The following is a 26,840-nucleotide window of genomic DNA, read 5'->3' as shown; positions in this document are numbered from 1 at the left end:
TTTGGAAAATGAGCATTTGTACCTACATTTCCAAGACTTTCTGACCTTGAGGTCTTCGCGGCCTCTCTGGCAGAACAAAATGTTTTCTTCGATATCAAACAGTTTTTCAGCTTTCTATGGGGGTGCAAAAAAGTGTGTTGGGCGGGAGGTCATTTTTCAGGCTTGCCCAGCCCTTCTGATGGGAAGATCATTTGTTTGTGTTGCCAGTGGGTGTAGGAAGAGGGAAAACCCCCTCATTTTAGAAGAGGTGACTGCTGCTGCAGGGGCCTGAGTTGCATGCTTGCCTCTGCCATGGGCCCTGGGCATGATGCTGGACAAGTCTCCTCAACCGTGGCTGGGGCAGCTCATTGCATCTGCCCTTGTCTCTGCAAAGCTGGTCTGAGGCCATGGGGATGGATGCAAGGAGCGTTGAGCTCTTGGAGGTGCAGCCTGAAGTCCAGGGGAGCTGCTCTTCAAAACATGTCATTTTTATGGGGCTTAAATATTGCAGGAGCTCAAAGTCTTCATCTGCTGTTTGCCTCACTCTCTGCTCCTCTTCTGTGGCTGTAAAATTTGGGATGATGCCACCCTCAGAGAGATACTGGGAGTTTGCATGAACTTTTGAGGGACCAAGTAACAATAATCCCCAAGGAAAATGTGTAACTGTCCTTCAACCAGTCTTTGAGTAGTGTGTAATGGTCGACTAAGACCTGGGCCTACGCCTGGTTTAGGGAGCGGTGAGGGAAATGCTGAAGAGCCACTCGTTCAAGAAGAGCACAGCGTTCTTGGTGCTGACTTAGGCAAGGGTCTAGGTAACCCCGTGTGCGCTCACATAATTAAAAGCCTGTCTTGCAGCTTGTATGGGTCAGATGCACAAGTAGATGGGGCAGGAAACCTTCACCCTGGTGTCTCTGAACTTGAGTCCTCAACTCAGACTTGGCTCATGCAGCTTGTTGTGTAGGGTGGCACATTCAATGGTATTATGGTGAAAACAAGCCCACCTTCAGCCAACAGAAATACTGAGGGGACTGAGGAGGTTACTGAGTGAGGGGATGGTCTGTTTGGCCCCATCTGTAGTTTCCAGCAGCAGCTGACGGTGGGGTCAGGGAAGAGCTTATGGCTGGAACGCCAGGGTGCATTGTCCCAGCTTCCATTGATTTACGACTTGAGATACCAGAGGCTGTGCCTTTCTTCCTGATAGTCCTTGATGAACTTTCCTTCCATGAATTCATCTTAATGATTTTTTCCAGCCAAGTGAACTTTTGGCCTGCCCAGCGGAGTTCCCCTATTTAACCGTGTCCTGTGTGGTGGTTCTGGCCGAGTTTCCCCACAGTCCTTCCTGCTGCTGCTTTTGCACTTTGCAAACCTTACAAAAATTGCTTAGGTGGAGAGAGACCTCCTGTTGCCTGCTGGCGACCATTGACCATTGCAAAGTCAAGTGCATGGGTTTCAAGACGCCAGGTTCAAGACTGCGCGTCCATCCTGGACACCGAATGAGGCAGGGAGAGGGAGCGTCTGGCGGCGATGCCAAGCCCCACCAGCCTGGGCTTGTGTCCAGCTTTATTCTTTCAGCAGGCTGCCACCATGTCCCGTAGAGGAGAAGTGAGGCAAGAGAGTTAGTTCTTTGACATAAATATATGTATTTTAAAACCCGATGAAGCTGCTTGAAATGCTAGAGCTTCTCAAAAGGTACAGGATTTCTTTCCTGAGAGGGATATGATGGGCGTGTTAAAAACAGGTCCCCATACGGTTTAGAGCCGAGATGGGCTCGGTTCAGTCTGTGCTAGCTTGGAGGGTGGAAGAAGATTCTGCTTTCTTACTTAGCAGAAGATGGAGCTGGTGTCCCACCTGCCTGCTCATAGCCATGGTTAGATGTTGGCCTCCAAGTTTGAAAACCTGTTGCAGACTGAGTTAACAGGGACACAAAACTGCTGAACGTGGCTTGCTGTGTTTTGTGGTAGAGCAGTGCCACCACGCCAGTTCGGCTTTTAAAGGTAAGTTAACGCCAGTCCTGGTTTGTTGAAGTAATTTCTGGAGCTCTCAAAGGGAATGGTTTTGATGAAACGGGGTATCGCTCTCCTGGCATTCGCTGGAGGACCCTCTGGGTTCTCCAGTCCCACGTGGCATCTCTGAACAGCAGAGCTTGTGTTTGTGATTGTACCTTACAGCTGAACAAAATTTAGCTCAGCTGGCAATCTCCTGACTGCAAGTTTTTCTGTGCATGGTATTTCGTACAGGAGTCCTGGCTGGCTGTGTCTTGCTTATTTTAAAGGATAGGGTGCCTGCCTTGCCACAGTAAGAGACGGGACATGTACAGTGGCTTATTTACCATAGAGAGCCACAACCCATTAATTAAATTCCTAAATCTCATATTCAAGAAAAAAAATGATTACATATAAGTACAATTCCTCCCTGGAAATTTTTTTGATACTGAAGTTAATGTGTAGTCAAAATATGTACCCTTGACCTCCTTTCCTCTTGTCCCTGAAAAATCTGAGGGACTGATACTCAGTTTACCATTTCCGTAACCTGATATTTTTCTCCAAAGAAGATGCAGAAGCATGGCCGTGTGTACTGGGTAGTTTTTCCTGGTCAGGGAGCAGTGGTGTGCTGCTCTGTTTTGGTGCAGCATTGCTCACGCAGATGGCGTTGGACCCTGCAAAGCAAAGCTGGCTGTCGGTCACGGCTCTGTGCACCACCGGGCACTGATCACCAAGCTACACCATCTCTGTGTTTTTTAACCAGTTACCTACCTTCTGGTCATGTATTTCCCTTCTTTTTGGTTTTCTCGGAGGTTAAATAGAGGTGCTTGGTCACTTTCTATGCGTGTTCAATCCCAAAACTTATCCCTGCTGCAGTGAGAACATCATTTATGTTCCCTCTTTTTGCAAGAGAACGGGTTTTTGCATTGTCAGTGGTCTTGCGGTCTTGGTATGATCCACAGCAGCCTTGTAACAGACCCTAGGCATCAAAGCAAAGCAGTTCTCCTTTTGCAATGTCAAACCAATTGTTTTGAAAATGAGCATGAGCCAAACTGCTGAAACGGGTTCATTTAGGGGAGGTAATTTAGCAGTATTGCTCTGAATATAAAAAATAGGGCAACCATGGAAGGATTTCTTGTTTAAATTGTTATTTTTGTCAGCGGCTGACAAGATGCTTTGTTTGTCAAATATTTGTTGCCCATGCAGCTGTCCCTTGTGACTTCTGGAATGAAGACGGGAAGATATTTTTTATAACATCTGTCCCGGCCTTGCAAATTCGTACTGAAAATGTAGGAGCGCAGGATGACTCACTAGTTTTCCTGTGTCGAGGAAATTAGAGTAGTGACGTCATCTAATTCAGAGATAAAGAAATGCCTGGTGTGGGTGCCCTCAGAGAGGCGGATTTTAACGCCCAAGCTGCTGGTTTGAACTCACACAGTCTAGAAATCAGTGTTTGATTTACAAGGTGACTGGAACGTGAGCCTGGGGTTGTTGTTGTTTTTTTTTTTTTATGGCCAGGGTTGTATAAAACTTGATTGTGGCAACCCAAAACATGCAAATTTATACCAAGAGAAAAATATTTTAGCTGCGATGAAAAATAAGGTCTTGCTAAGAGCTCAAAAATTCCTGTGGCTTAAGAAAAAACACTTTAGCTAACACCACCTTGAAAACCTTGTGTGTTAGTGAAGTTTGGCATCTCCAACCGTCTGTCTCCGAGCTGAAAGACTGCTTGTTTCGGGTAACAGGGATGTCTCTGCTGGTCTCCGTAAGATCTTCTGTGTTATGTTCCTGGCAGGGGACAGGGGCCGAGGTAGCGAGGCCAAAAGGAACAAGCGTCAAAGGCGGCGGGTGCCAAGGAGCGAGTGAGGTCTGCTGTGGTTTATTCAGAGCGCTGAATAAAGAAAGGGAGCCCAGTTCAGCATCCTGCCTGGCGCGAGAGAATGCCGGCAACCCCAGCCCTGAAACCTCTGCAGTGTATTTGGTGACACATCACTGTATTACTCAGCTAAGTCTAAAAAGAAAACATAACGTTATTTCTGCACACGTACGGGTGGTGCGAGAGGAGATGAGTCCCACATGCAGGAAAGAGGGGGGACAACAGCACGGGAAGTAGGAAGATGGACTGTACGGTAATGTGTCGGGTGCTTGGGGAGTCCCACTTCCCCATCTGGACCTGGACCTGCGAGCCAGGCTCTGCATCATGATGGTGAGATCCCGGGAGGTGAAATGGGCAAAATTTCCAGGGTAACTCCATCTTGGTGGGGTTTTTCCCTGGGAAAGAGTGAAACCGATTTTGAAGTGTTTACTGCCTTAGTCCATTCAATGAATCAAACTCAAGTTTAGGAAAAGTCTATAGGTTTAGGGTTTCAAGAGCTAAATCAGGACTGCAGAGACTCCGAGGTTTCTCCATCGTTCTTCAATATGATTGTAATCAAATCTTTGCTTCCACAAGCAAAACCCCCCTCTTCCCGCTCTTCCTCCTTTACTTTTGAGTGTAATGGTTGTGCTTTTCTGCAGCAAATGACTCTTTTACGGAAGGTTTTTCCCCCGTTTTGGTAATGGACACTTCATCTTCTTGATGACGTCAGCTCGCCCATTTGCAAGAGCAGCTGGGGAAATTGCCGTGGTAGAAGAAAATATTTTTTTAAGGAAATGTCTCATAAACTTAATTTTTATGCATTGAATTCGACTGATAGGACAAAAGACTTTTTTTTTTTAGTAAGATGGCAGGATTTGGGAAGGGGATTTTAAACGGTAAGTTTGATCAGTCTCCGGAGTCTTAAGCAAGTGTTTGACTTCAAACTTGAAAGCTTGCTTGATCATTTTATCGTTTTAAAAGTCTGGTTTACCATTTGCCAATATGATCAGCTGAAAACATTTTGAAAGCCTCTTTTTTTCTTTTTTTGTTTTTGTTTGTTTTTCTCCTGAAGAGATGTCCAGGCTGCAGTACCAAAATAGGGCATGTATTAAATGCTTGACTGGAAAAAAATGAATCATACTCCTAATGATGTGAGATAGCCCTATAAATAAAAATGCAGCTGGGGGAGTCCTGACCCTACCCTCACTGTTGGGTCAGGGTTTCCCCGGGGCCCTGAGCGCTGCCAGCCGCCAGTTGGATGCTAACTGTGTTCGTACGAGGCTGGCCCTTCTGCTAAGTGAGCCAGACGTGTGACTAACATGCCCTTAATAGCACTGCACTACAAGAGCGTTTCTCCGCTGGCGTCGTTCTTGGGCTGATCTGTGCTGTGTTTTCAGGAGGGAGTCCCTCTCTGGAGCGGGATGTTGCTGCAGCCTGCCACGAGCTGTGGCTCTTGGACCGCTTCCAGCACCCTGCCTGTGCCAGCTACAGCAGGCAGAAGTACTCCCGCAGCAGCGGAGAGGAATTAAGGGCATGATAAGGACATTGGTTTAGACCTTATCAGTCTTCGCGATGACCAGCACCGCTTTCTAATGACAGATCTTTCCTTCTGCAACATCTGAGAGCTCTGCCTTCTGTGGATGGCTGAGCAAAGGTTGGCCTGAGGATGTTGTATGCACTTAGGGGATCTCTTGAATGTCCTGCTCAGCTCCTGTCCCTCCTCCTTCATTTCCACCCCTTGGCTGTGGCACGTGGCACTCACACTTAGTTCTCACCCTGGTCCCATTTGTTACACAGCCGTGGAGATGCTGGCTAAAGAAATGGGTAGGTGGGGGCAGGAGGAGATGCTGCCATGTGTCCTAAGGTCCAGAGTTTATCTGTACTTGAATTTCTAGTGGAAGATGGCAAATCATCTGTGTAATTCGTTGGGACAACCCTAACTGTTGTTCGTGTAGTGCATTTTCTATTAATTGTGTAGTGGTTCTGCTCCTAACAAATGTCAGCCACAGCTGGGAGAGGTCCCCCAGATACTGTGCATTTATCTCTCAGGTGAGAGGAGATGCTCCCTGATAACACCTCTCCTGTGGGTAGTCACACGCAACCTTTGATTTATGTGGGCAAGCACAGCTGCTCCCTTTCAGGGCCAAATACTTAAGGAAGAGCTGAGGTTACTTTTCTAGACGCTGTGAATTGAGCAGCGGTAGCCCTCAGAGCAGAGGACACTAACGGTTCCTGATTTCCAACAGGTCTGTGCTATGGTGGACTCTCTTGTCTCAGAGGCCCCATCTCTTTATTCAGGAGGAGCACTAAGGAAAAGCCTCCTGCCTCTGCCTGCAACCTGCTTTCACAAAGCGGGGAAGCATCTTGTCCCACCAGAGCGGTGGCCAAAAACACTTGTTCCTTTTGGAAACTGGGCCAGGAGATGCTTGGCAGATGGCTCAGAAAAGCCTGATCTTGAAGACACCTGAGATCTTGGTGTCTCCCAGTTTGTCAACCTCATAGAAAGGTTCAGTAGGAGGGAAGGCCAAAAGCAGAGCTAGGATTTGGCTTGGTCCGCTGCAGCCTCAGCACAAGGTTTGGAGCCATGTCTTTATTTTTTTCTCATTTCCTGGATGAGGTAAGCCAGGGTGGGCTGAGGAATGAGATCATGCAGACATGGCCAAACAGCAGATTTCCAAGCAAAGGAGGGAGTGTGGCAATGTCCTGCTTCGCCATCTGGCTGGCAGAGACCACATGGCTCTTCTTTGGAGATGCTGCCAGGTCATTTATTGCCTTGCTTGGAGCCTTATTTGGGGTGAATTATAGGTAAGAAATTCCTCTCATAAGCCTCGCTTCTTTGATCTAGACTATTGCAAGAAGTGCTTACCAGTGTCCCTAAATGTCCCCGCCATGGGGCCCAGCATTCAGCCGTGAGTGTGTTGTGATGATGATTGGATTACCTCTTTTAAATGTGTTTGGGTTTTGATGATGAGGTTAAAACCATAAGAATAAAATCAGTAGGACAGCCCTGCATCTCATTAAACCCCATCCACCCCTTATCTCTGCCTACCAACGGTCTTGCAGTATATGCTCTTTCTAGATGAAATCTTTCCAGGGTTTGCTCTTGGGCCACTGATACTTATTTTTGGTGGTGCCTTTGCTCCATTTGATTGTGCTTCAGCTCCGGCTTCCCAAGCCGTGTCTCAGCTAGCAGATGATTAGGTGGGAAGTTGGTGTTTCCTGCTGAACAGCCCGCTCCCGGCCAAGCAAGCTGCCAGCCCAGCCATCCACCACGTGCTCGCGTTTCTCTCTGCCTTCTTTTTTTCACTTTCAGCGTAGCTGGCGACAAGAATTTGAGTCGGTGTGTGGCAGGCAGTTGCACAGGGTTAGGAAGAGTTTACCGGCAAGATTATTAACATAGCGGAAGAATCAGAGGGATTTGGTACCGTTTGGAGCACCCGGCAGGTGGGAGAGGTCTGACAGTGTTGCTGAATTGCAAAAATGCCCTCAGTGATGCTTTCCCAAGCTCCAAAAGATGCCAGTGGGCAAAATAAAAGTTCTGAGATGCAGGTGCAGTGTGGATTTATGGCACAGCAACGTGTATTTTTAACATAATAATCTTGTCATGTCAGCCATGCAGGAATGTGTTAGTTCCCGCACCTTCCCAAGGCACGGACATTATTATAGTTCATCTCCTGCAGGACAGATCCAGAAAAAAGCAAGCGTGCAGCTGGAGTTCCTACTGACGCAGAGGGCGTGAAAGAGAGATTTGGAGCGTCTGGGTTCATTACTCTGTGCAGAAATATCGGTCTTGTCTGTTGTGGTTTGCAAACAAATTGCAAAATACCTGCTTTATGGTTTTTGGACTGCTGCACTTGAGGAGTGTGTAATCACTGGGCAGGTATTACGCTGCAGCAGGAGAGGTTTCGCTGCAGGGCTGAGTGGTGGCAAGCTGTCGGGAAGGTGAGTTTGGGCACTTGTGCTTTGCTGAGGGTCCTTGGCGACGCGACACATAATTTCAGAGTGGTGCCAGAGCTCAACCGGGAGTAAACACAGCAGAAACACACCCGTGCGTCTTGGGAGAAGGGATTATTTTTGGCTGCTGGGTCTTCTGCGTGTGCTCATTTAGTCTTGCTGCTAAAGCCTGAACCCCTGGGGACGGGTGAAAATTAAACCACGGTGGTGCTGTCTCACCTTTGCAAGCTCAAAACGTTCAAACAGACTTTTGACAACCCTCTGCAAAAAACCAAAACAGAACAGAACACCAAAACCAAATCTTGAGCTACTTAGCTTTTATTTTCTGATTCACCAGGGTGTGTTGGGCTCGATCACTTTTTCAGGGTCAGGTGTAGAGAGGTTTTGGGGTTTTGTTTTGCTGTGATACCCGGGCTTTGCATTTCAGACAGCATCCCATCCATCCCCTACACTCCAACTCCCAAATAATTGATTTTATCCTTTAAAACACTGCATAAGGGGAAAGCGATGTGAGGGACCCACTCTGGTGGCTGCAGCAAAGAAAATGGGAAGTGAGAGTCCTGAAGCGAGAAGATGTGTCGCTGGAGGTGGTTGAGACGACAGCCCTGAAAACCTTTTTAGCTCGGGACTTCCTGTCAAGTCGTACGGTGGCGGCATGGGGTGGGGATCAGTCACCTTGGGCCAGCTCTGGAGGAATTGCTTCTCCCTCCCAGAGCTTCTTCCAGTGCAATCTCACAATCGTGGCACTGACGTTGAGGCTTGCTGAGAGTTAACCTTGGAGGCGAGATTTATGACCATTGTTACGATTATTTTGGACGCAGCTATTCTTACCAGTATGTTAAAATGTTCTGGAGTGGGGTAGCTGTTCAGCATGCCTGCAAGCAATTGCAGATGGCAAATTTGCAGGCGTTAAGAGGCTGATTTTGGAGCCTTTTGCTAAAATTGAATTGAAAATGGGCATGAAATTCTGAGTATAGTTATAAATCACTGTGGTGGGAGATTGGTCTCTGCTGGCATGCTGGCCTTTCTGAAAGATAGTAATAAAAATGGGTGAGGAGAGGAGGGTATTTTTTCTTTTCTGTTACGGAAAAATTTTCACCCAGATTTCTGTTGCATACGAAATACCGAGTCTCCAATGAATGCTTATGCCTTTGCTGAATCATGTTAAAGTGTTAATGGCCCAGCAAGCAGAGGAAAAAAAAAATCAGGCTATCTTGCTAACATGTTCAAGTGACCTTTTACTTTATTGTCTCTCCCATTCCTCTTCCACCCCACCCAAAAAATTTTTTTTTCTTGGACAAATGAAAGATGATCACTTCTCTGCTGTGACTTCAGACGTAGAAATATTTATATAGTGAGTTGTAAATCATGGGAAAGCCCAGACCCACTCTTGCACTTGATGATACGAAACGGATAAACCTATGTTAGTGAAGAATCCAGCTGGGGAGAAAATATTTATATCCTCTCTCCCTCTTGAGACTTTTCCTTCGGCTGCCTCAGTTGGAAACATAATCCTTGCAGTTAATAAAGTCTTGTACATATTTTATGTGCAAAAAGTCTTTGTCGAAGTACCATTGCCGGAGCTGCGTGGCACAGACAGGCTTTTTAGTTTGCGTCCCAGCGGAGAGGCTGGGACTGCTCTGCCCGCAGCAGGTTGATGTTAGGAGTACCAACATTCAGGCCTCCAGCTCAGCATCGTGCCGGTCCCTAGTTTGCACTGGGAAGTGCACGCGTACGCGTTACGTGGTGTTTTCTCTGCCTTCCATCCCACCGTCTTCCCTGGCTGGGTCCCGGTCTCGCTCAGCTCAGCCCTGCCGTGTCACCATTTCTTGCCCCAGCTGCAATTATTAGCAGCCGTGTTATGTTAAACACAGCAAGTAAATTAGCACCTTAAGTTGCTTTTGTTTTGCAAGTGTAATTAAAATAGTAGGCGAGTCTGCCTGTATTTTCAAACACCGAAGAGGCAGGGAGTGTGCTGCCTGTATCTCTGCATGGACTCCGTGTCCTCCCTTGCCTGCCTGTGGGTGTGTATCAGTCACCTGGCAGCACTCCTGCGGCAAAGCAAGTCACCTTCTGCCACTGCTGGCAGTGGCGGATGCAAAGGCATTGCCACCAGAAGGGCTCTGAGCAGAGGCAAATACTGTCTTCAGAAAACGAGTCTGCGGTGTTCAGACAGAAACCCAACTTACGCCAAAGGCAACTGTTTTCTTCACCGTTTTCCCTTTTGTACCAAATTGCCAAAGTTTGCTGCAATGGCTCATGCAGATTTTTAATGAATTTGTGTTTCTCTCCCTCATATTAGTCCCAGCTGAGATTTTCTTTTGTATAGAGAGCAACGAGGTAATGAAAGTGTTTTGTTTTGTTTCGTTTTGTTTTCATCAGGGGTCAACCAATGTGGTTTACCAAGCCCATCACGTCAGCAGGAGTAAGAGAGGACAAGTCGTCGGTACCAGGGGTGGATTTCGAGGCTGCACGGTTTGGCTAACAGGTATTTTCGTCTGGGCATGGAAGCGTGGCTTCACATGTGAAACCCACTTCCATACGTGAGTATGGCTCGGAGGTGAGGATTTGAGATCCACAGGAAACATCAGTGTTTCCTGTGAACCGGGAATTGCAAAACATTTACATGTGGGAAACACCGACACATGGTGCTTGCGCAGCAAGATATTCTCCCTGGCAGCTGCTGCCCATAACTAATGCTTTTATGAATTTCACAGCTGGTATCAGGCTCCTTTGAACACATCAGAAGCCCTAAGGGTTGCACTTGTTGTTCCCAAGTGTGTGGCTGAGGAAGCCTTGGCTCAAATCCAGCCAGTCCTTGGTAGTGAAACGTGCCCAGGGTTGTCCAAAACAGCACGTGGATGTTTTCATTCTGGGTCGGTGGGAAGTTTCTTGGGACGCCTAAGCTTACTGTGTTTAAAGTGACCTTGTGAGCCGCACAACAAGGCAGTCATCTTGTCTGAAGAATAAATACTCCCAGACAGTGAGTCACAGTGGAAGCGATTCCTTGCACGGGCATTGCGGGTTTCTTGCGTTATTTCTCATTACGCCTTCCAACGTGTTGCCCTTCTCTTCTGCTTTGAAAGATAAACTCATTGTTTGGGGATTAGGGCCTGCTAGAAATGACAATTCATTTATTTTGCTCCACTAATACTTACACAACTCTATCTTTTGCCGCTTGTCCAGTTGTTTCTTTGCTTGTTAAATATTGGTATTTTCCTTGACTGCCAGAAGATGTTGAAAGGCATACTTGGAAGAGTTTGTAAAGCCATTCTGATTTGCCTTCATATCAGCTTATGTGCTAGATGTTGGATTAAAACACACTTCTGTTTTGTTCTCCTCTTTAATTTTGAAAAGAAGGCCAACGCCTAATCTGCTTTAATATCACTTCTGAAGCCGAAATACCTATCTAAGACAATTTCCTTCTTTTTCGAATATTGAATATGTCTGAAACATTTCAGCTTCTCTGGCTGATGATTATTCCTTGAAGTAGACGGTGGTCTCCTAACTTTCTATCAGTTTAATTTTAAGTGACTATATGAAAGGACATTTCATTGCATGGACTGTATGGATTAAATGGAAGGGCATTCGAATGCCCTACGTTGCCAGCTCAGGAGAGCTATCAGTTAGTCTGTTGTACCGCAAAAACCGAAGGCGCAGCCAGCAGGATTTGGCTCTGCCCAGCCAGGTTTCCTCTCCAGCACAAACATGGCTGTTCTGCATCAGACCAGAAGTTCACCTCGCCCAGGGTCTTGTCTCCATGAGTGGTCACTAGTAGGTGTCATGCAAAGGGTATAAAAACAGGTGAGCAGATGATGCTGTCTCCATAGGAGATTCTCCAAGGCTAAGTGTTTTCCTGAGACAGGTGTGGTGTTTGGAGGTGTTATCTCTCCTAAGTCAAGGTCCTCTTCCATCTCAAGGAGTTTGCAGCGCGTGGATCCCCACCCAAGGGAAAGGAGGAGTTTGGTGTGCCAGGGGCACTTGCCGCTTTCTGACACAGCCAGTAGCAAGTGCTTTTTGAGCAAGTGGATGGAGCTGGGAGGGGGAGCAGCCACCTCATTTTGGATTGTTGTCTTTCTGGCTGATGACTCCAGGAGACGTGGGCAGCTGAAGGTGCGCTGCTTGTCTACACAACCATTCTGCTCCTGCTCGCATGGATCTGTGGGTGCGCTCCTGCAGAAGGAGGTGTCCGTGGATGCAGAGGGGCAATTGTTGCTGCTGCAGCCTGTCCCACCCCACACGGTTGCGGCAAGAACCCCTCCTTGGGTTCAGTCTGGGAGAGTAGTTGGCTGTTCATAGGGGGAACAGGAGGAGGAAGAGGAAGATGCTGAGAGACTTAGAGGCAACAGCATCCTTTCAAGCTTTCCCTGCTTACTGATACCTATTTGTCCCACCATGGCCCAGCAAGAAGTATTTTTGAAACACTGCTGGCTTGAACCCCTCCAGATGTTGGGATATAGCAGCTTTTCTCACAGCATTAATGCCACCCCTTCAATAAGAGAAGGGTTGGCCTGGGCTCTGCGGTGGTAACTGTGCTAAAAAGATGAATCCAACTTCCCTACCTCATTCCTTCCTTAAAGCAACTTCAGACAGAAGGAGTTCCATTGCTAGTGTCCCAGGAGGTACTGCGTTACACTCTCATTTTCACTCTTTTGACCTCAAACCTGAACCTCGCTTTTCTGTCTCCAACAGGCCTTTCTGGAGCTGGCAAGACAACCATTGGCTTTGCTCTGGAAGAGTACTTGGTCTCTCATGGCATCCCTTGCTATTCCCTGGATGGCGATAATGTTCGGCATGGCTTGAATAAAAACCTGGGTTTCTCAGCTGGGGACCGCGAGGAGAACATTCGCCGCATCGCAGAGGTGGCCAGGCTGTTTGCTGACGCTGGGCTCGTCTGCATAACTAGTTTCATTTCTCCTTTTGCAAAGGTAAACTCGCTGCATCATATTCTGGTCTTTTCTGGGCAGCCTTGATCTCATGATTGTTCTTAGGGAAGAGAGATTTATGTGGAGGACTTCCTATATATGCCATTGGACGCTTCTTTTAACTTCTCTATTCTTTTGTAAAACACCCCCAATGCACAGAACTACACGCAATGAGTACAAATTTCTGGAGGGCAATTTGACGTGACTTCTTTGAATATATTCAATATTACAAATTGATTAAAAGCTAAGAGAAGTTTAAAATCTCCTTACAGAAGCTCCTACTGTTAACTCATTAGGAGGCAGAAAAGAGGCATACAAACAATAGCCTGTCATAGCGCTATCACTAGTCTGTTTGAAGAAGTTCTGATTGTGTTTTTACGCTTCCTGAGAATACCAAATAGCTCTGTTATCAAGCTGGTGCAAGCAGTTCCTTTTTTTGATATAGGGCAAATAATTATTCACATTCTAAAGTTCTTCTGTCCTGCTTCATGAAGAGATCTTCTTGATGTTTCGGATGGAAAAAGTTGAAAACAGATCAAAGTTGTAGATTATTTTTTTTTTAAGTATCTTTAAAGAAAAGGGGGGAAGGGAGATGAAAACCCCTTGTTAGAATTAGTGTAAATTTAATAAATCTATACCAGAGATTAATTTACCTGTGTCATATTCCAGGGCACGTCATGTAGTAGGAAGGCGCTTGCTGCAATTCGGACACATATCATTTTCCTGTCTTTCTTCTAATAGGATCGTCAAAATGCACGGAAAATTCATGAGGCAGCTAGACTTCCTTTCTTTGAAATCTTTGTAGATGCTCCTCTAAATATTTGTGAAAGCAGAGATGTGAAGGGCCTGTACAAAAAGGCAAGAGCAGGAGAGATCAAAGGTATGGAAGAGCAAGCTCTTATTTTGCCTTTTGCTTTCCGAAGCACTGGATAGCTTGTCGTTGCGGCTCTGCATGTAGAGCTGGCTTACTAAAGGCTCTTTGTAGTGCACAAGAGTATCCTGTTTCCCTAATTTTGCTGTCACAAGTGTCAGTTGTAGTACCCAGTATGGCTGAATGCTCACTGGTTGTTTGCACAGCTTTGTTAGCTCTAGGGAACCGAGTGTTACATTAAATAAATTTAGTTTGGGTTTAATTGCCCGTAGGATTCACGGGGATTGACTCAGAATATGAGAAGCCCGAATCTCCTGAACTAGTGTTGAAAACGAATGTTGCGTCGGTGTCTGAATGTATTCAGCAGGTTGTGGAGCTCCTCCAAACACAAGTAGGTCATTTTTATGCCACCGCCTCTGGCAGCTTGTAAACCCGCTTTCGGATACTGAGTTTTTGGTGTGCATTTACAAAACAGCGTGTTACTTAAAATTGCTGTCTGTCTCTCTCTTTCAGAACATCGTGCCCCCTGGCTCAATTAAGGACGTTCTTGAGCTGTTTGTACCTGAAAATAAACTCAATAGTGTCCGAGCTGAAGCAGAGATGCTGCCATCCGTAGAGATCACTAAGGTATCGTCATGCAAGGATGCTGTGCTGTGATTCACTCTTTATTTAGCTGTTCAAAGGGTAGAAGCTTCAGTGGGGGGTTGCTAGAGGGGGCTCTGTTCCTCTGATGGCTGTGTCCTTTTGTGGCTGTGGTTTATGGCGAGCTGAAGTGTGGTCCTGATCCTCAGCCATTTTCTGCCTTGTCTCCACCCTGTGCTGTAGCAAGCCAGGGCTGTCAGTCTCCTTCGTTGTGTTAGTACAGCCCCGCAAGCAGTTGTGCTATGAAAGTACATGAGTTCGGCTTAAAAAAAACCCCAAACCAGCCCCCCCAGGGCTTTCTCCCCCTTTATGAATGTCCTATATTTGAAGCAAAGCAAATGAGAGCGCTGTTGCAGCAGAAGGGAAGGAAAAGCAACCTCTGAGCGTGACCTGGTGACAGGAGTGCCGTTTGGGTTTGTTTTGCAGCTGGATCTGCAGTGGGTGCAGGTGCTGAGCGAAGGCTGGGCCACTCCGCTGACCGGCTTCATGCGCGAGGCAGAGTACTTGCAAGTGATCCATTTTGGCACCCTGCTGAATGGTACGAATCCCCACGCTTTGCGTTAACGCTGGCCGGCAAACCGCTGCGGGACGTGATGCTTACCCCGCGGTGTCTCGGCAGGCAGCCGCGTGGAAAAGCTTAATGCTTGGCCATATTGTCCTCCTCCTTTCCTCTTGCGTGTTAAATGCCAGGGCTCATAAAGGACTGCGGGGGCCAGGAAGCCGTGCTCTGAAACGCAACAAAGGGTACAAAAGGTGACAAAGTTTACCGTGCTATTGCTGGGGCCCTGCCTCGCAGCTTTGACATCTCACATGGTGCTGATTAAACATTTGGACAGCCTTTGTGTAGCTCTTTTCATGCTTGGTTATACCAAGGTAAATAAAGATGCAAACCCAAAGCCAAGTAAGCAGGGAGGCTGCCAGGCTGAATTTGAGGTGGGAGGAGAAGGCAGCTGTTCCTTGGAAACAGGAGCAGAGACTGTTTTCACTTTTTTTTCTCCTCTTTTCCTGCTTATCCATTACCGTAACTTGAAATAAATCAGATTTACCTATTCATTGGCAACACATTAGAGTTGCTTCATCCCTGGAAAAGGCAAAGAGTATTCAGGCAGTGATCATCTACAGCTGAGACCGGGGCAGTAGATATTTCTGTCCTGTTTCTCAGCTGTAGATGCCATCACTGTGATTTACAGGCGCACAGGACGCTCACTTTGGGTTTTGTAGACCTGATAGCGATCTCTGGCTTCGAGAATTTGGGATATTGGTGAGCGAGTCCCTTTGAGTCTTGCCCTCCTTCTAGACGATCTGATGCTTGCACAGGGCAGTGACTTGCTGCTGTTATTAGGATTTGGGCACTGTGCAGCAGATGCAAAGCTCAGGACTGCTCGCTTTGGACCGGAGGAGTGTCTGTGTGTGGGCTTCTGCTTTCAGACACGTCGTAGACCTTTATGTCCCGCTTAGTGTGCAAACAGTGTTCAAAAGCACGTCCTTGTTATCAGACCCCAATCTGTGGTCTTTGAGCTGCCTGTTGTGCCTGGTGAGGACGCAGAGGCGCCCTGTAATGACCGCGGTACTCCGGAGCTCCGCACTTTGTGCCAGAGGCTTGTCTCAGAGAGCATCTGTTTTTGGGGCATTACTGAGCACACCTCCTCTGGAGTCCGCAGGGTCAGGGACAAAGCCCAGGACACCTACTTTTAGGGTGGAATGAACTCTCCAGAGCAAGGTCTTTGTAGTAGAGGGCATCAACATTAGTCCCTGGACCACCTTGTCTCCACAGAGGTCTCCAAACTCAACATCTGTGTTGTCAGGCCCCCAGGGTGACATGTGGGCAGGAAGGAGAACATCTCTGGTTTGCCTGGATGAGGTTTAGGAAATGGTGGAGGGTTTCCATCTCATGGTGCCGAGGCTGGGGTGTGGCGTTGCCAAAGAGGGGTTTGAGACTGGTCTTTCCAGAGCCATTGGTCCAGCCCTTTTGCCCTGGGGTGCGGGTGATGTTTTTGGCAGCTTCAGCTGTGCTTGGAAGGGCTGCGATTGTTTTGGTGGACTTGTGCAAGTTAGCGCTCCTCTCGCTCGGACTTTGAGCAGAAAATCTCACCTTGACACTTCCAGCAGTTGGGTGGATGAGGTGCTTTGTGTAGGGGCATGATGGCCACCAGGAAGAAAGGTGGATCTGCACATCATAGGGCAGCAGGAGTGCCGCAGAGTCTCCAGCGCTCTGCCTTCCGCACCAGCGACGCGTGCCTCTGTCAGGACTGGGTGCCAGCGAAAGCGTAGGTGTTGTACATCGCTCTCACCTAGTGCAACCCATGTTGGACGGGTGAGCGCCGGAGAGGCTGGGGCAGTGCCATGGAGGAGCGTGGCCGCGCCAGCGGACACCCTGCCTGCGGTTAGGCGGTGCTTGCCGGAGGTGTTAAATGAGCGGCTTTGATTCTTGGAACAGCTACTGTAACTGGTGCCCTTGAGTGTTAATTATCTTAATTGTGTTTGTATTCTCCCAGGAAGGAATCATTCTGTAGCTGGTATGTATACAACTGTTCTTAGCTGTATGGAAATTACTTCAATTTAGATTTTTTTGCTATAATTTTTTAAGATTTTCAAAAAGAAAAAAAGAAAATTATTAAGACTAGACACAACCACGGCCTATTTATGATTCAGCCGGTTAAGAAGTGGCATGACACACCCCGTGTCCTACCGACTGGTCTTCACAAAAATCCCAGCCGTGTAATTTTGTAATTACCTTTGCTGGAGTGATTTTTTTTTTTTTTTTTTTTTTTTTTTGACTCTGCATCTTGCATTTGGAAATGGAGCATGGAGATCCTTAGCTTCAGCATCATTCGTTGGCTTCATAATCCAGCTTTTTCCCTGCTGACTTTATTGACTGATCACTGAATAATATCATTTAAATGTATGAAGTTGATATTGATTGGCTCCCATATGACTGTAATTATGATTATTCATGAAGGTGCTTGAAAATTGCTGTCTGGCAGACGAATGATACCTAGTTGTCAATTAAAAGTAAATGCAAACATTTTAATAAAGATTTTTTTAAAATCTACATCATAGTCAAAATCCTCAAATTAAGACTCTCAAGGGTCCAAAATTATTTCAGTCAGATCAGAACAAATTGAATCAGTGATTTGTTTGTTCTTGTTTGTGAATGGAAGCCCGTGGGAGACTGATTCTTCTATATTAATACCGGGATATCCAAGGAGAAATGGGAGGGCCTTAGGTGGAGAGCTGGGAAATTGGGGGAGTGGGGATAAAACCAGCATGACTTCGAGGTATTTGGGGACAACACTGAAATTAGAAACTACACGTGCAAATGTAGACTCTCTGTATACACACAGAAAATAGATTAAAAATGGACTCTGCAGACATATAAAGGAAGAGGAGTAACAGCATAGAGATAGCCAGAAACAAAACCCAAAGAAACCAAGCAAAGTGTGACAGTGTTTTCCCTGTTGGAAGAGGCAGTTCAGGGAATGAGATGCCCGGGGAAACACCAAGCCAGAGCTGTCTTAATAGAGGTTGTTCTCCTGGCGGAGGAGGTAGGGATTATATCCAGGGTTGCATTTTCCAAGTACGTTTAAATTTTTTCCAATAGAGTTTACCACAAGCTAACTGGAGAAGAACCAATCTTTCCGGGGAGATAGAGAGTCCAGAAAGTAATGAAATGCTCCAGGTGTCTTTTGAGACATCTCTGGCCCGAAGATAAGGCGCTTTCGTATTCCACTAACATCGCTATTTATTAGCGGTGCAGAAAAAAATGGGGCAGTGAATAAATTTACATGACTGATGGTGAATGCCCGAGCTAGTCCTGGAAAATTTGGCTCTCCAAAGGGAGAACGTGTGCCTCTGAAAACCTCTGTTTACTCGGTGCCCAAGACCAGTGCCCGAGGCTGGAGGACGTTAAAATCCTCCCCCTCTCTTGCCAGACGGCGTTGTCAACCTGAGCATCCCCATTGTGCTGCCAATCTCCACGGAGGACAAGGAGCGGCTGGAGGGCTGCGAGGCGCTGGCGCTCAGCTACGCGGGGCGCAGGGTGGCGGTCCTGAAGAACCCCGAGTACTTTGAGCACAGGAAGGAGGAGCGCTGTGCCCGCGTCTGGGGCACCACCTGCGCGAAGCACCCGCACGTCAAAGTAGGTTTGTCTCCTTGCTGCTCGGGGAAACCCGGCCAGGATGGGAAACGTGGGCAGGGGCTGGAAGACTGAACCTTGCCAAGGTTTTGAGGGCCATGGGTGTCCTGTCTGCTCTCCCAGCCCAACTCCTCGCTGGGAAGCCTTGCGTCCCAAGCAGGCAGGACTGAATTTTTAGGCTCGTGAGTTAATGCTGTGCGTTCTGCTTAGCAAAAGCATCAGATAACAAGCGCAGGGTGAAAGGGAAAACGAGCATGCTGCTGAGGAGCTGCTCCTTTCATTCCCTCATCTTCACCGGTGTGCCTACATCTAAACGTTCTTAGCACGACTGCCAACTTAGCCCCCAAAGTTTTCCTGCGCTTGGGATGTGATGATCTTGATGCTACCAAACGCTAATGCTGCAGACCGCAGACTCGTGCTCCTTTTAGATACGTTTCACTCCTCAATTTGGCTGGTTTGTACAGGCAGCCAACAAGGGTGTTATATTTTTATGGCTTATCTCTTCCCACTTACTCTCTGGCAGTACGAAGAACATCATCCCTTAGAAAGGGAGAACTCCAGGTTACACCAAGTGCCTTGAACTGCCTGCTTAAAAAGGCTAAAGCCGTGTAAATTCTTTTCCCCTACCTTAAAATGAATCTTTTAATTATTCAGCAGCAGTTGCTCACCTTGCAACAGGGTTATTCCTCCTGCGTATTCCCAGGGGGAAAGAGCAAAGGCTGAGGTGGAGGAAGGTCTTGTGCCATAACTTGTAGACCCCCGGCTTCCAGAGAGGAGTCCAGCACCCAGCTGGGTGCAGTGGTAGGGACTCGGTTCCCGATGCCTCGCTTTATGGGGTTGCGCTGCTCATGACGTTCAGTTCACGTGGTCACTGTAAGAATGTTTTCCCCCTACAATGTGCTGAACGAGAAGGGAAGATCACCCTACAAGCGGAGTGAAGCATAACACTTTTCAAAGGAGACTGGGAAAGGGAAAAGGAAATATTTTGCTGTCCCCTCCGTAATGGACGTGTGCGTAATTCACAGATGGTGATGGAGAGCGGAGACTGGCTGGTTGGTGGAGACCTCCTCGTGCTGGAGAAGATCAAATGGAACGATGGGCTGGACCAGTACCGCCTGACACCGCTCGCTCTCAAGCAGAAGTTCAGAGAAATGAACGCTGGTGAGTGCCCCGCGTTAGCACCGGTGACACAGCTCTTCTTGCCCTACCTGGCACCGGGAGATTTGTGTGATCTGTGATTACTCGCTCTCAAGCTCACAGCACTTGCCAAATTGCCTCTGTATGCTCCCAAAATGGGACTATTCGGGTGGGACGAGCAGTAAGAGGGACGCAGGGCGTGGCACGGCACAAAAAGGGGCGTGGGGTCTCCTTGGTTAAGGACGGCGCTTGTGATGTGCTGCGTCCTCAATGGGCGTCCCCGAGCACAGGACTGAAAAGAGTTGAGCGTCCTGATAGCGTCCTCCCTGGCGGGTCAGAGCCTCTCTTTCTGCACCCTGGGCATTTAAAGTCCTGTGCTGATGTGCTTGGCCTTCACGCGTGGGGGACAGGTCAGGTGTCTTCTCCCAGGTGTCTGTCCCAGCAGGCTGGAAGGTGTCAGACACCTACCCTCACTTTGGGGAGAGAGCGTTGGCCTTCCTGAAGGTGCCATCGAGTTCAGAGAGGTGGCAGGTCGCCTAAGAAGTCAGGGAACTTGGTGGAGGTGTCCAGTGCCGTCTAAAAACATTATAGGAGAGCTGATAGGACTGCAATCAGCCCCAAGGATGTGCAATGAAAATAAATTTGGCAGAGCGATGAAGCGGCACTATACATGTATGAAACACTCATCTAAGGTATTTAAGGTCTCGCTCATGTGAAGATAGGACACACATCTTAGGGCATACATATCTTATGACTGTGTTGAAATGTATATGTGTAAATGAAGTCTGATGGGCAGCGCAAGCCTGTGACCCCCTGAATCTTTCCCTTTTAGATGCTGTCTTTGCATTTCAGCTGCGCAACCCCGTCCACAACGGGCATGCCCTGCTGATGCAGGACACGCGGCGCCAGCTTTTGGAGAGGGGTTATAAAAACCCTGTGCTTCTCCTGCACCCCCTGGGAGGATGGACCAAAGACGATGATGTCCCACTGGAGTGGCGGATGAAGCAGCACGCAGCAGTGCTGGAGGAGCAAGTCCTGGACCCCAAGTCGACCATTGTTGCCATCTTCCCCTCTCCAATGCTCTACGCCGGCCCCACGGAGGTAACGTAGCTGTTGGCTGCTCACTGCGACAAGGTGTGAAGCCTGTTTGTGGGGATGGTGGCTGCCAGGCTGCCCGCGCAGCTCCAGAAAGCCACAGGGCAGGGAGTCGGTAGCCGTTGCCTTGCTATTAGCTCCCTTGATGGTTCGCCTGCAGCTTGCTGCGGCAGCCGTCTCCCAGCGGAGCTCAGCTCCGTGGGCTCCTGCGCTTTCACAAGCTGTGTGGAGAGCTGGGGAGAAGGGGGCTAGAAACAGACTTTATTGCTGTGACCATTTTTTCTGTCGGGCAGGGACGCTCGTTTGTTTTCTCCCAGTGGTTTCCCTTCTGTCCCTAAATCGGTGGGATGAAAGCAGTAGACACTGAACCTCCCCTGAAGGAGGGAGGAGAGGGATGCGTGGGCAGCCTTTGCCTGTGCAGGGCTCGAGGGCTGGTGGGCATTGTCTTTGCACGTTCAAAAAGCAAACCGCTACCTCCATTTGCTGCCAAATTGGAACAAGCCCAGTTCCCATCCCCAGTGTTTCCCTTGAAATACATGTCTTTAGGAGAACTGTGACGTTGCATCAGGTCCGAGCAGTGGAAGACGAGTCTGGGTGGCCTGATAGCTATGAGAAACTGCAGCAAGGCTGCTGACGCGTCTCCTTCCTTCCTTCCTTCCTTCCTTCCTGCGCGTGGTTCGCCAGGATCTCTTTTGCAGCCCGGGGCAGGTGGCTCAGTTGCTGCTCAGCCCTCAGCCAGGGCTCCTTGTGTCTCTCCTTTGCAGGTGCAGTGGCACTGCCGAGCTCGCATGATTGCCGGGGCCAATTTCTACATCGTGGGGCGTGACCCTGCAGGCATGCCTCACCCTGAGACCAAGAAGGACCTCTACGAGCCCACGCAGGGAGGGAAGGTCCTCAGCATGGCGCCGGGCCTGACCTCGGTGGAAATCATCCCCTTCCGGGTGGCTGCTTACAATAAACTGAAAAGGGCCATGGATTTTTATGACCCAAAAAGGTAACGCAGGCAGCAGCATCGCTCTTTCTTCAGCCTGCGCTGCGCGTGTGGTTTGCAATCACGTCTGGCTTGCAGCTTGCCAGGGGAGAGGGAAAAGCAGTCGTCGTTCCTCTTAAGGAGAGGAATGGAGGAAGAACCTATGAAAACCCCCCCCGCTTTCCCCTCCAAGAGCTGAGAACAGGTCAAGGATGGGTCACATGAAACTAAAGATGCGCCTTTGTAGCCACCAGGAAGGTTAAGAAACGCAGTTTGGGGACTAAGCGGCAGTAGAAATACAGCCTCTCGCAGCTGGAGAAGCATGTAACATACAACTCCAGCTCTTCTCAAAAGAGTAACTCCATTGCTGCCTATCGTAAACCCGGGTGCTGCTGGTGCCGGGAGGTTTCCGACGGCGCATTTGGCACGGTGGAAGAGCTGCACTGGGGACGACTCAGGCCGGTTTTGCTGATTTCAACCCTGTCTCTGTTTTGCCGCAGGCACGACGATTTTGACTTCATCTCGGGAACACGCATGAGGAAGCTTGCTCGTGAAGGTGAAAACCCACCAGACGGCTTCATGGCCCCCAAAGCTTGGAAGGTCCTAACCGAGTACTACCAGTCACTGGAAAAAAAGAATTAACGCTACTCCTCCTCCCTAGAAATACTTGTATTAAGAGTGAGCAATGATTGATTGATTCCCTATGACACAGATCAGTTACTTGGCATTTCCAGTGCTCTGACTGTAGGATTTTCCTACCTGGCTCAGAGTGATTTTTACTAATCAGAAATACTTTGAGTCTGGTCCTTCTCCCCTTGAAGCTGCCGGGAGTGTCCCCATGGAGCTGGAAGGGGAGGGCAGCAGGCCCTTCGTTCCCAGCTGAGCGTTCCCAGAAGCCCAGCACGGCCGCTGGACAGGCCATCCGGACCGTTTTGGTGCCACCAGAGCTCCGCGCTGGCCCCCGGTGCAGAGCTGGGACCTCGGCACCGGGATAGAAACCTATCTGTCCCCTGCATGGAGCAGAAATGAAGAAGTGCCTTTCCGCCACCCCTCTCCCAGCGTTGCCCGAAGAGGCAGGAGCAGCCGCTGAAGCGAGGAGCGGTTGCTGCTGCAGGGGTGGGAAAGGGAAAGGGGCACTTGATGCTTGGATACGGTCGCTACCCTCCAGGTTGTGCCTTAGACAATTGTTGCTGACAAACAGTGGGTTATTTTAACGCCCTTTTTTTAAAAGGATTTTTCTTAATCAGCCTTGACCATCACCAGTTCCTTGTGGCCGAGTCAATTGCTCCCTGTTCTTCCTTGCTTCCTGCTGCTTGACCTCTCTGGTCAAACCAAAACCTGGGCTGAGCTGGTGCTCCGAGTTCAGCTTTCTGTGGGAATACTGCCATGGCGATCCCTGCGCTCGCAGCCTGGTGGGCCCATGGCTCGGGGAAGCTGTCCTGGGGGGCACCGTAAAGCCTGGGAGAGCTCTGAGAAAGCTCAGGGCAGCAAGCAAAAATTGGGAATGCTGCTTCCGTGCTTTCCTGGGTATCCTCCCACCTGGCAGGATCGGATCCCCCTTTCCTCTGCCCATGCTTCTCCCATCCAAAAGGTGAATTAAAAGCAAAACAACAAAATCACAGTGCGAGGTGGGTCCCAGCGGCTGTACCTGGTAAACCAGGCGAGAGATGGCTCGAGCATGCGTGCCCTTGTCCGTACCCATAGCCCCTGCGGGATGGTGACGCTGGCTCTGGCGGGGGGACGGCCAGAGGATGGCAGAGAAGTCCTTGGGTCCTCCCTGGCCACATGGGCTGCCGCTGTGCGAGAGGTGATGGGGCCGAACCGAGAGCCAGGGGCTGGTGCTGCTTCCCAGCTCTGGCTGGTGGAAAGTTACTGCAGACCTTATCTTCTCCCCCCCACCCCGCCCTGGCGTGGACTTTGCCGTTGCGCGCGAGGCTTTTCCGCTGACTCGCAGCTCTGGCGGTGACCTCCGAGGGGGCTGAGCAGCGTGACTCAACACCGAAGATTCACCGGGCCCGGTCTGCGTCTCACCCTGAACCCGTCCCACTGGGACTGGTGGTGTGTCTCAGGGCCGTTGAGGTCTTGAGCGTGACGCCCTGCACGGCTGGGAGCCCCTCAGCGAGGAGCGCGCCACCTCCCTGGCCGCTGTGCTCAGGTTTTTAGCAGAGGGAAGACAGCTACGCACTCATTAGTTACTGCAACAACCTGAATTGATGACTTTTATACTTGTCCTTTTTTAGTAGAAGCCCCAGGACCGGTCAGAATGTGTTTCAAATGGAATGGAAATAGCGTTCTCCTCTTCTTGTACTTCAGTTTTAATTACAAATGAATCTACGCTCAGTACAATCACGCTTCCGCTTGTAACTTAGGTTAGTGAGCTACATCGCAAGCTAAAACCTGTTTTGCCATGGTACAGCGTCCAAGACTATGTATGTGATTGGGAATATTTTTGCAAAAAGGTTTGGGGTTTTTTTCATTTGTCAACTGTTTTGAGGGTTTATTTTTTTTTACGTATTCTGAGCAAAGCGCCCAAAGCTGTATTATACCTCAAGAAAAATGCCGCAAGGCCCACGTTAGCAGCTGGACGCACAGCAGCACCAGTGCCTTTTACACTCGGGCCCTCTGGCAGGGACCTAGAAGACAAAAGCAATACTCCCATTTATGATTGCAATGTTTGTCATTTTTTTAAGAAGTCGTGAAATAATGCTGTTGCCGCTCATCGTAAAATAATCAACGGTTAAAAAAACCCCCACAGTAAATTCAAATGGTTACAGCAAAACACAAAATGTTCTATTAGCCTTTTAAGATAGCGTAGTGTACTGATTACCTCTGATTAAAATAGAGTACGGGGACTAGTTTTTTTTTATAGTGTATTTATTAAAGACATGAGACTGGAATTTGTACCTCAACTGATGCATCTCACGATTTAATATATACTGAACTTGATACTCTGCTCCAAAACACTCACTTTTAGTACAAATAAATATTTATACGTGTAACTAACTCTCGCTTTGTGATTTTTTTGGGGGGAAGATGACAGCCGCGTGGTTCAGCTGGGGCTACAGGGCTGTAGTGGTAGGAGCCCTCCGCCCCGTTCCACTCTCGCACGCTCAGTGCCTCGGGTAGGGCGCTGACCGAGGCAGGCAGCAGCGAGGCTGACCACAGAGCCCCTTTCCTTTCGGAAACCTCACCTAATTTCCCTTTTTTGTGCTGCCTGGGCTGTGTAGTGTTGAACAAGTGGCAGTTAACAAGCAGAGTAACTGTGCTTTCTGCTGCCCTGCATTTCTGGGCTGTTTAACCAGCACTTAAGCACTTTCTTGCTGCTAAAACCCTGCAGAAGTAGGGGATGCTGCTGCATTGTGGGGGTTCTTCCCACGCCCCTGCGGTACGCAGGCTGCGGTTCTCGGAGAGCACCGCGCTTCCCAGCTTGGGGAGAGAGAAGGGGAGAGCTCGCGAGCCCTGCCAGCTTCTGTTGGATGGGGCTGGAGGTCCCTCACCACTGGCCTGGGCCTGCCCCGGCGCAGGGCTGGATGCTGGCTGCTCGCCCCGCCGGGGCTCCCAGCACCCCACGCATCCAGAGCCGACCCCTGCAGCACCCCGGGCTTCACCCTCGGCTGCCTGGCCGCTGCATCCTGGGGTTCCCAAGCACCAGCCGCGGAGAAGAACCCCCCGTGCCCAAGGCGGTCTCAGAAAAAAAAAAAAAAAAAGCTGTATTTACAGCAGTCCAACATGGACACACTGGTGAAGGTTACAGAAAACAGAGCAACAAAACCCCAGAGCAAACAAACACCGTATTTATTTACCTCTTACTTAAGATTATGCCAAAGGTTTCTGTTTGCGCTGCAGTATGGGACTGGCAAGATCAGCTGCTTTACAGCCCAGGGACAATTTAGGTACGGTCTGTACTGTGCACACCGTCTATCGGCGACTGCTATGGCTGAACAGGTCCTAAACAAATGATTTGCCTGCTGGGAACGTCTCTGCCTCCTCCTGCCAGAGGATTCGACCTTCAAACCCCAAGAAGGGCCCATTTCTCACACCAAAGTTTGCGTTACAACTCGGAGTCTGGGTCGGCCTCAGCCCACGCCTGTGAAATAACCGGCCCTGGAGCCACAGGAGAAGGGTTAGGCTTGCCCCTGCTCGGAAAGACAGGATCAAACGGTGCAGAGCAGGGACCAAAGCGCTGGGGACGTGGAATGAAGGCGGCCACGTTCCTCCATGATAAACTATGCCCTTCCCTAGCAAGCTGCCAGCAGGGTCTGTGCTTTGAGAAGGATTCCCACAGGACGAGCATGGAAAAGTCCTTGGAAAAGCGGAAATTACACTCCAGCTGCAGGAACTGTCCTCAGGGGGAATTACAAAGAACCCCTTGTGCCTCTTCCTCCCCTTAGCCTGCAGCGATGGGTTATAGGCACATGGTAAAGGCAAGATGCAGCCAGCATGCGAAGAGCCAGGTGTCTGGAGAAAGGCACAGGAAGGAGATGAGAGCTCGGCTGGGGACAGCCCGCAAGCAGCCAAGGGCTTCGTCCCCCTTCCCCTGCGCTCAGTTTGACACTTAAACTCACTCAAGGACCCGCTTTACGCTCAATTAAAACCAATTAAGACGGTACTCCTCGGCTGCCCGCGCTAGATCTTTACCAAGGAGGGAGCACCCTGAAAAAAGGGAGGAAAGGCAGGACGAGCTGCGTAGCCGCACCAGCCCGGCATTTCTCAGGTGTAACAACTACTGCTAGGGGCTGGGAGAACTTCAGGATCAGAGCAGGCGCTGAAAACAAACCGAATAGCTGGAGAATATCATCTGGCGTGTTTAAACCTCCCGAGAAACCAGCTTCCAGTAAGTCACGCTATTTGCGTGTTTAATTTTAAGGCTAGTCCTTGAAGTCGGGCTCGCCCAGAGCCAGCGCTGCCTAACAGCGCTGCTTTCTGCCCCGTCACTAACGTGACTTTTGGGATTCACGTTCCCTAGCCCAGACTTTTAGATTTCCGTAGCCCGGTATTTCCTGGTGTGCCTAATCTCTTACGTCCTTGTGCTAGAGCAATATGCATTTACCATAGACCTTTCTCCCGCTCCCCCCATATCAAAAAGCAAAGTAGTTGTTAAATTATTTTAAAAAGCCCCGTGTTTGGTACCCAAGGAGATTAAATTGGGTCAAAGACCTACTGCAGCTGGTGCGCCACGCAACCAGCGTGCCAGAGAAAAGGACACCAGTGAGAAAGCTGCGCCCGACGGAAATTGTCACGGGCACCGGATACTGCAACGATGGCTGGTTCCAGCCGCCTTTGTTTTCCTTC

The 26,840-nt window shown here is 49.1% G+C and overlaps 1 protein-coding gene across 1 annotated transcript in view; it reads left to right on the top strand.

Annotated features, from left to right (window-relative positions):
* Positions 1–22,195, top strand: part of PAPSS2 (3'-phosphoadenosine 5'-phosphosulfate synthase 2) — a 28,115-nt gene extending 5,920 nt beyond the window's left edge. Inside the window, exons 2-13 of the mRNA XM_059821302.1 lie at positions 10,156–10,261; positions 12,466–12,701; positions 13,440–13,578; positions 13,842–13,960; positions 14,083–14,196; positions 14,638–14,749; positions 16,707–16,727; positions 18,144–18,349; positions 19,372–19,507; positions 20,316–20,584; positions 21,343–21,572; positions 22,049–22,195. Of these exons, the coding sequence (XP_059677285.1) occupies positions 10,156–10,261; positions 12,466–12,701; positions 13,440–13,578; positions 13,842–13,960; positions 14,083–14,196; positions 14,638–14,749; positions 16,707–16,727; positions 18,144–18,349; positions 19,372–19,507; positions 20,316–20,584; positions 21,343–21,572; positions 22,049–22,190 (1,830 nt within the window). The 3' untranslated portion in view covers positions 22,191–22,195. The remainder of the gene's footprint in view (positions 1–10,155; positions 10,262–12,465; positions 12,702–13,439; positions 13,579–13,841; positions 13,961–14,082; positions 14,197–14,637; positions 14,750–16,706; positions 16,728–18,143; positions 18,350–19,371; positions 19,508–20,315; positions 20,585–21,342; positions 21,573–22,048) is intronic.
* Positions 22,196–26,840: the final 4,645 nt, after the last annotated feature.

The sequence above is a fragment of the Gavia stellata genome, chromosome 9 (genome assembly GCF_030936135.1).
Source record: "Gavia stellata isolate bGavSte3 chromosome 9, bGavSte3.hap2, whole genome shotgun sequence".
NCBI lineage: Eukaryota > Metazoa > Chordata > Aves > Gaviiformes > Gaviidae > Gavia > Gavia stellata.
Note: the sequence above shows the minus strand (reverse complement) of the source record. Positions and strands in the feature narration are given on the sequence as shown.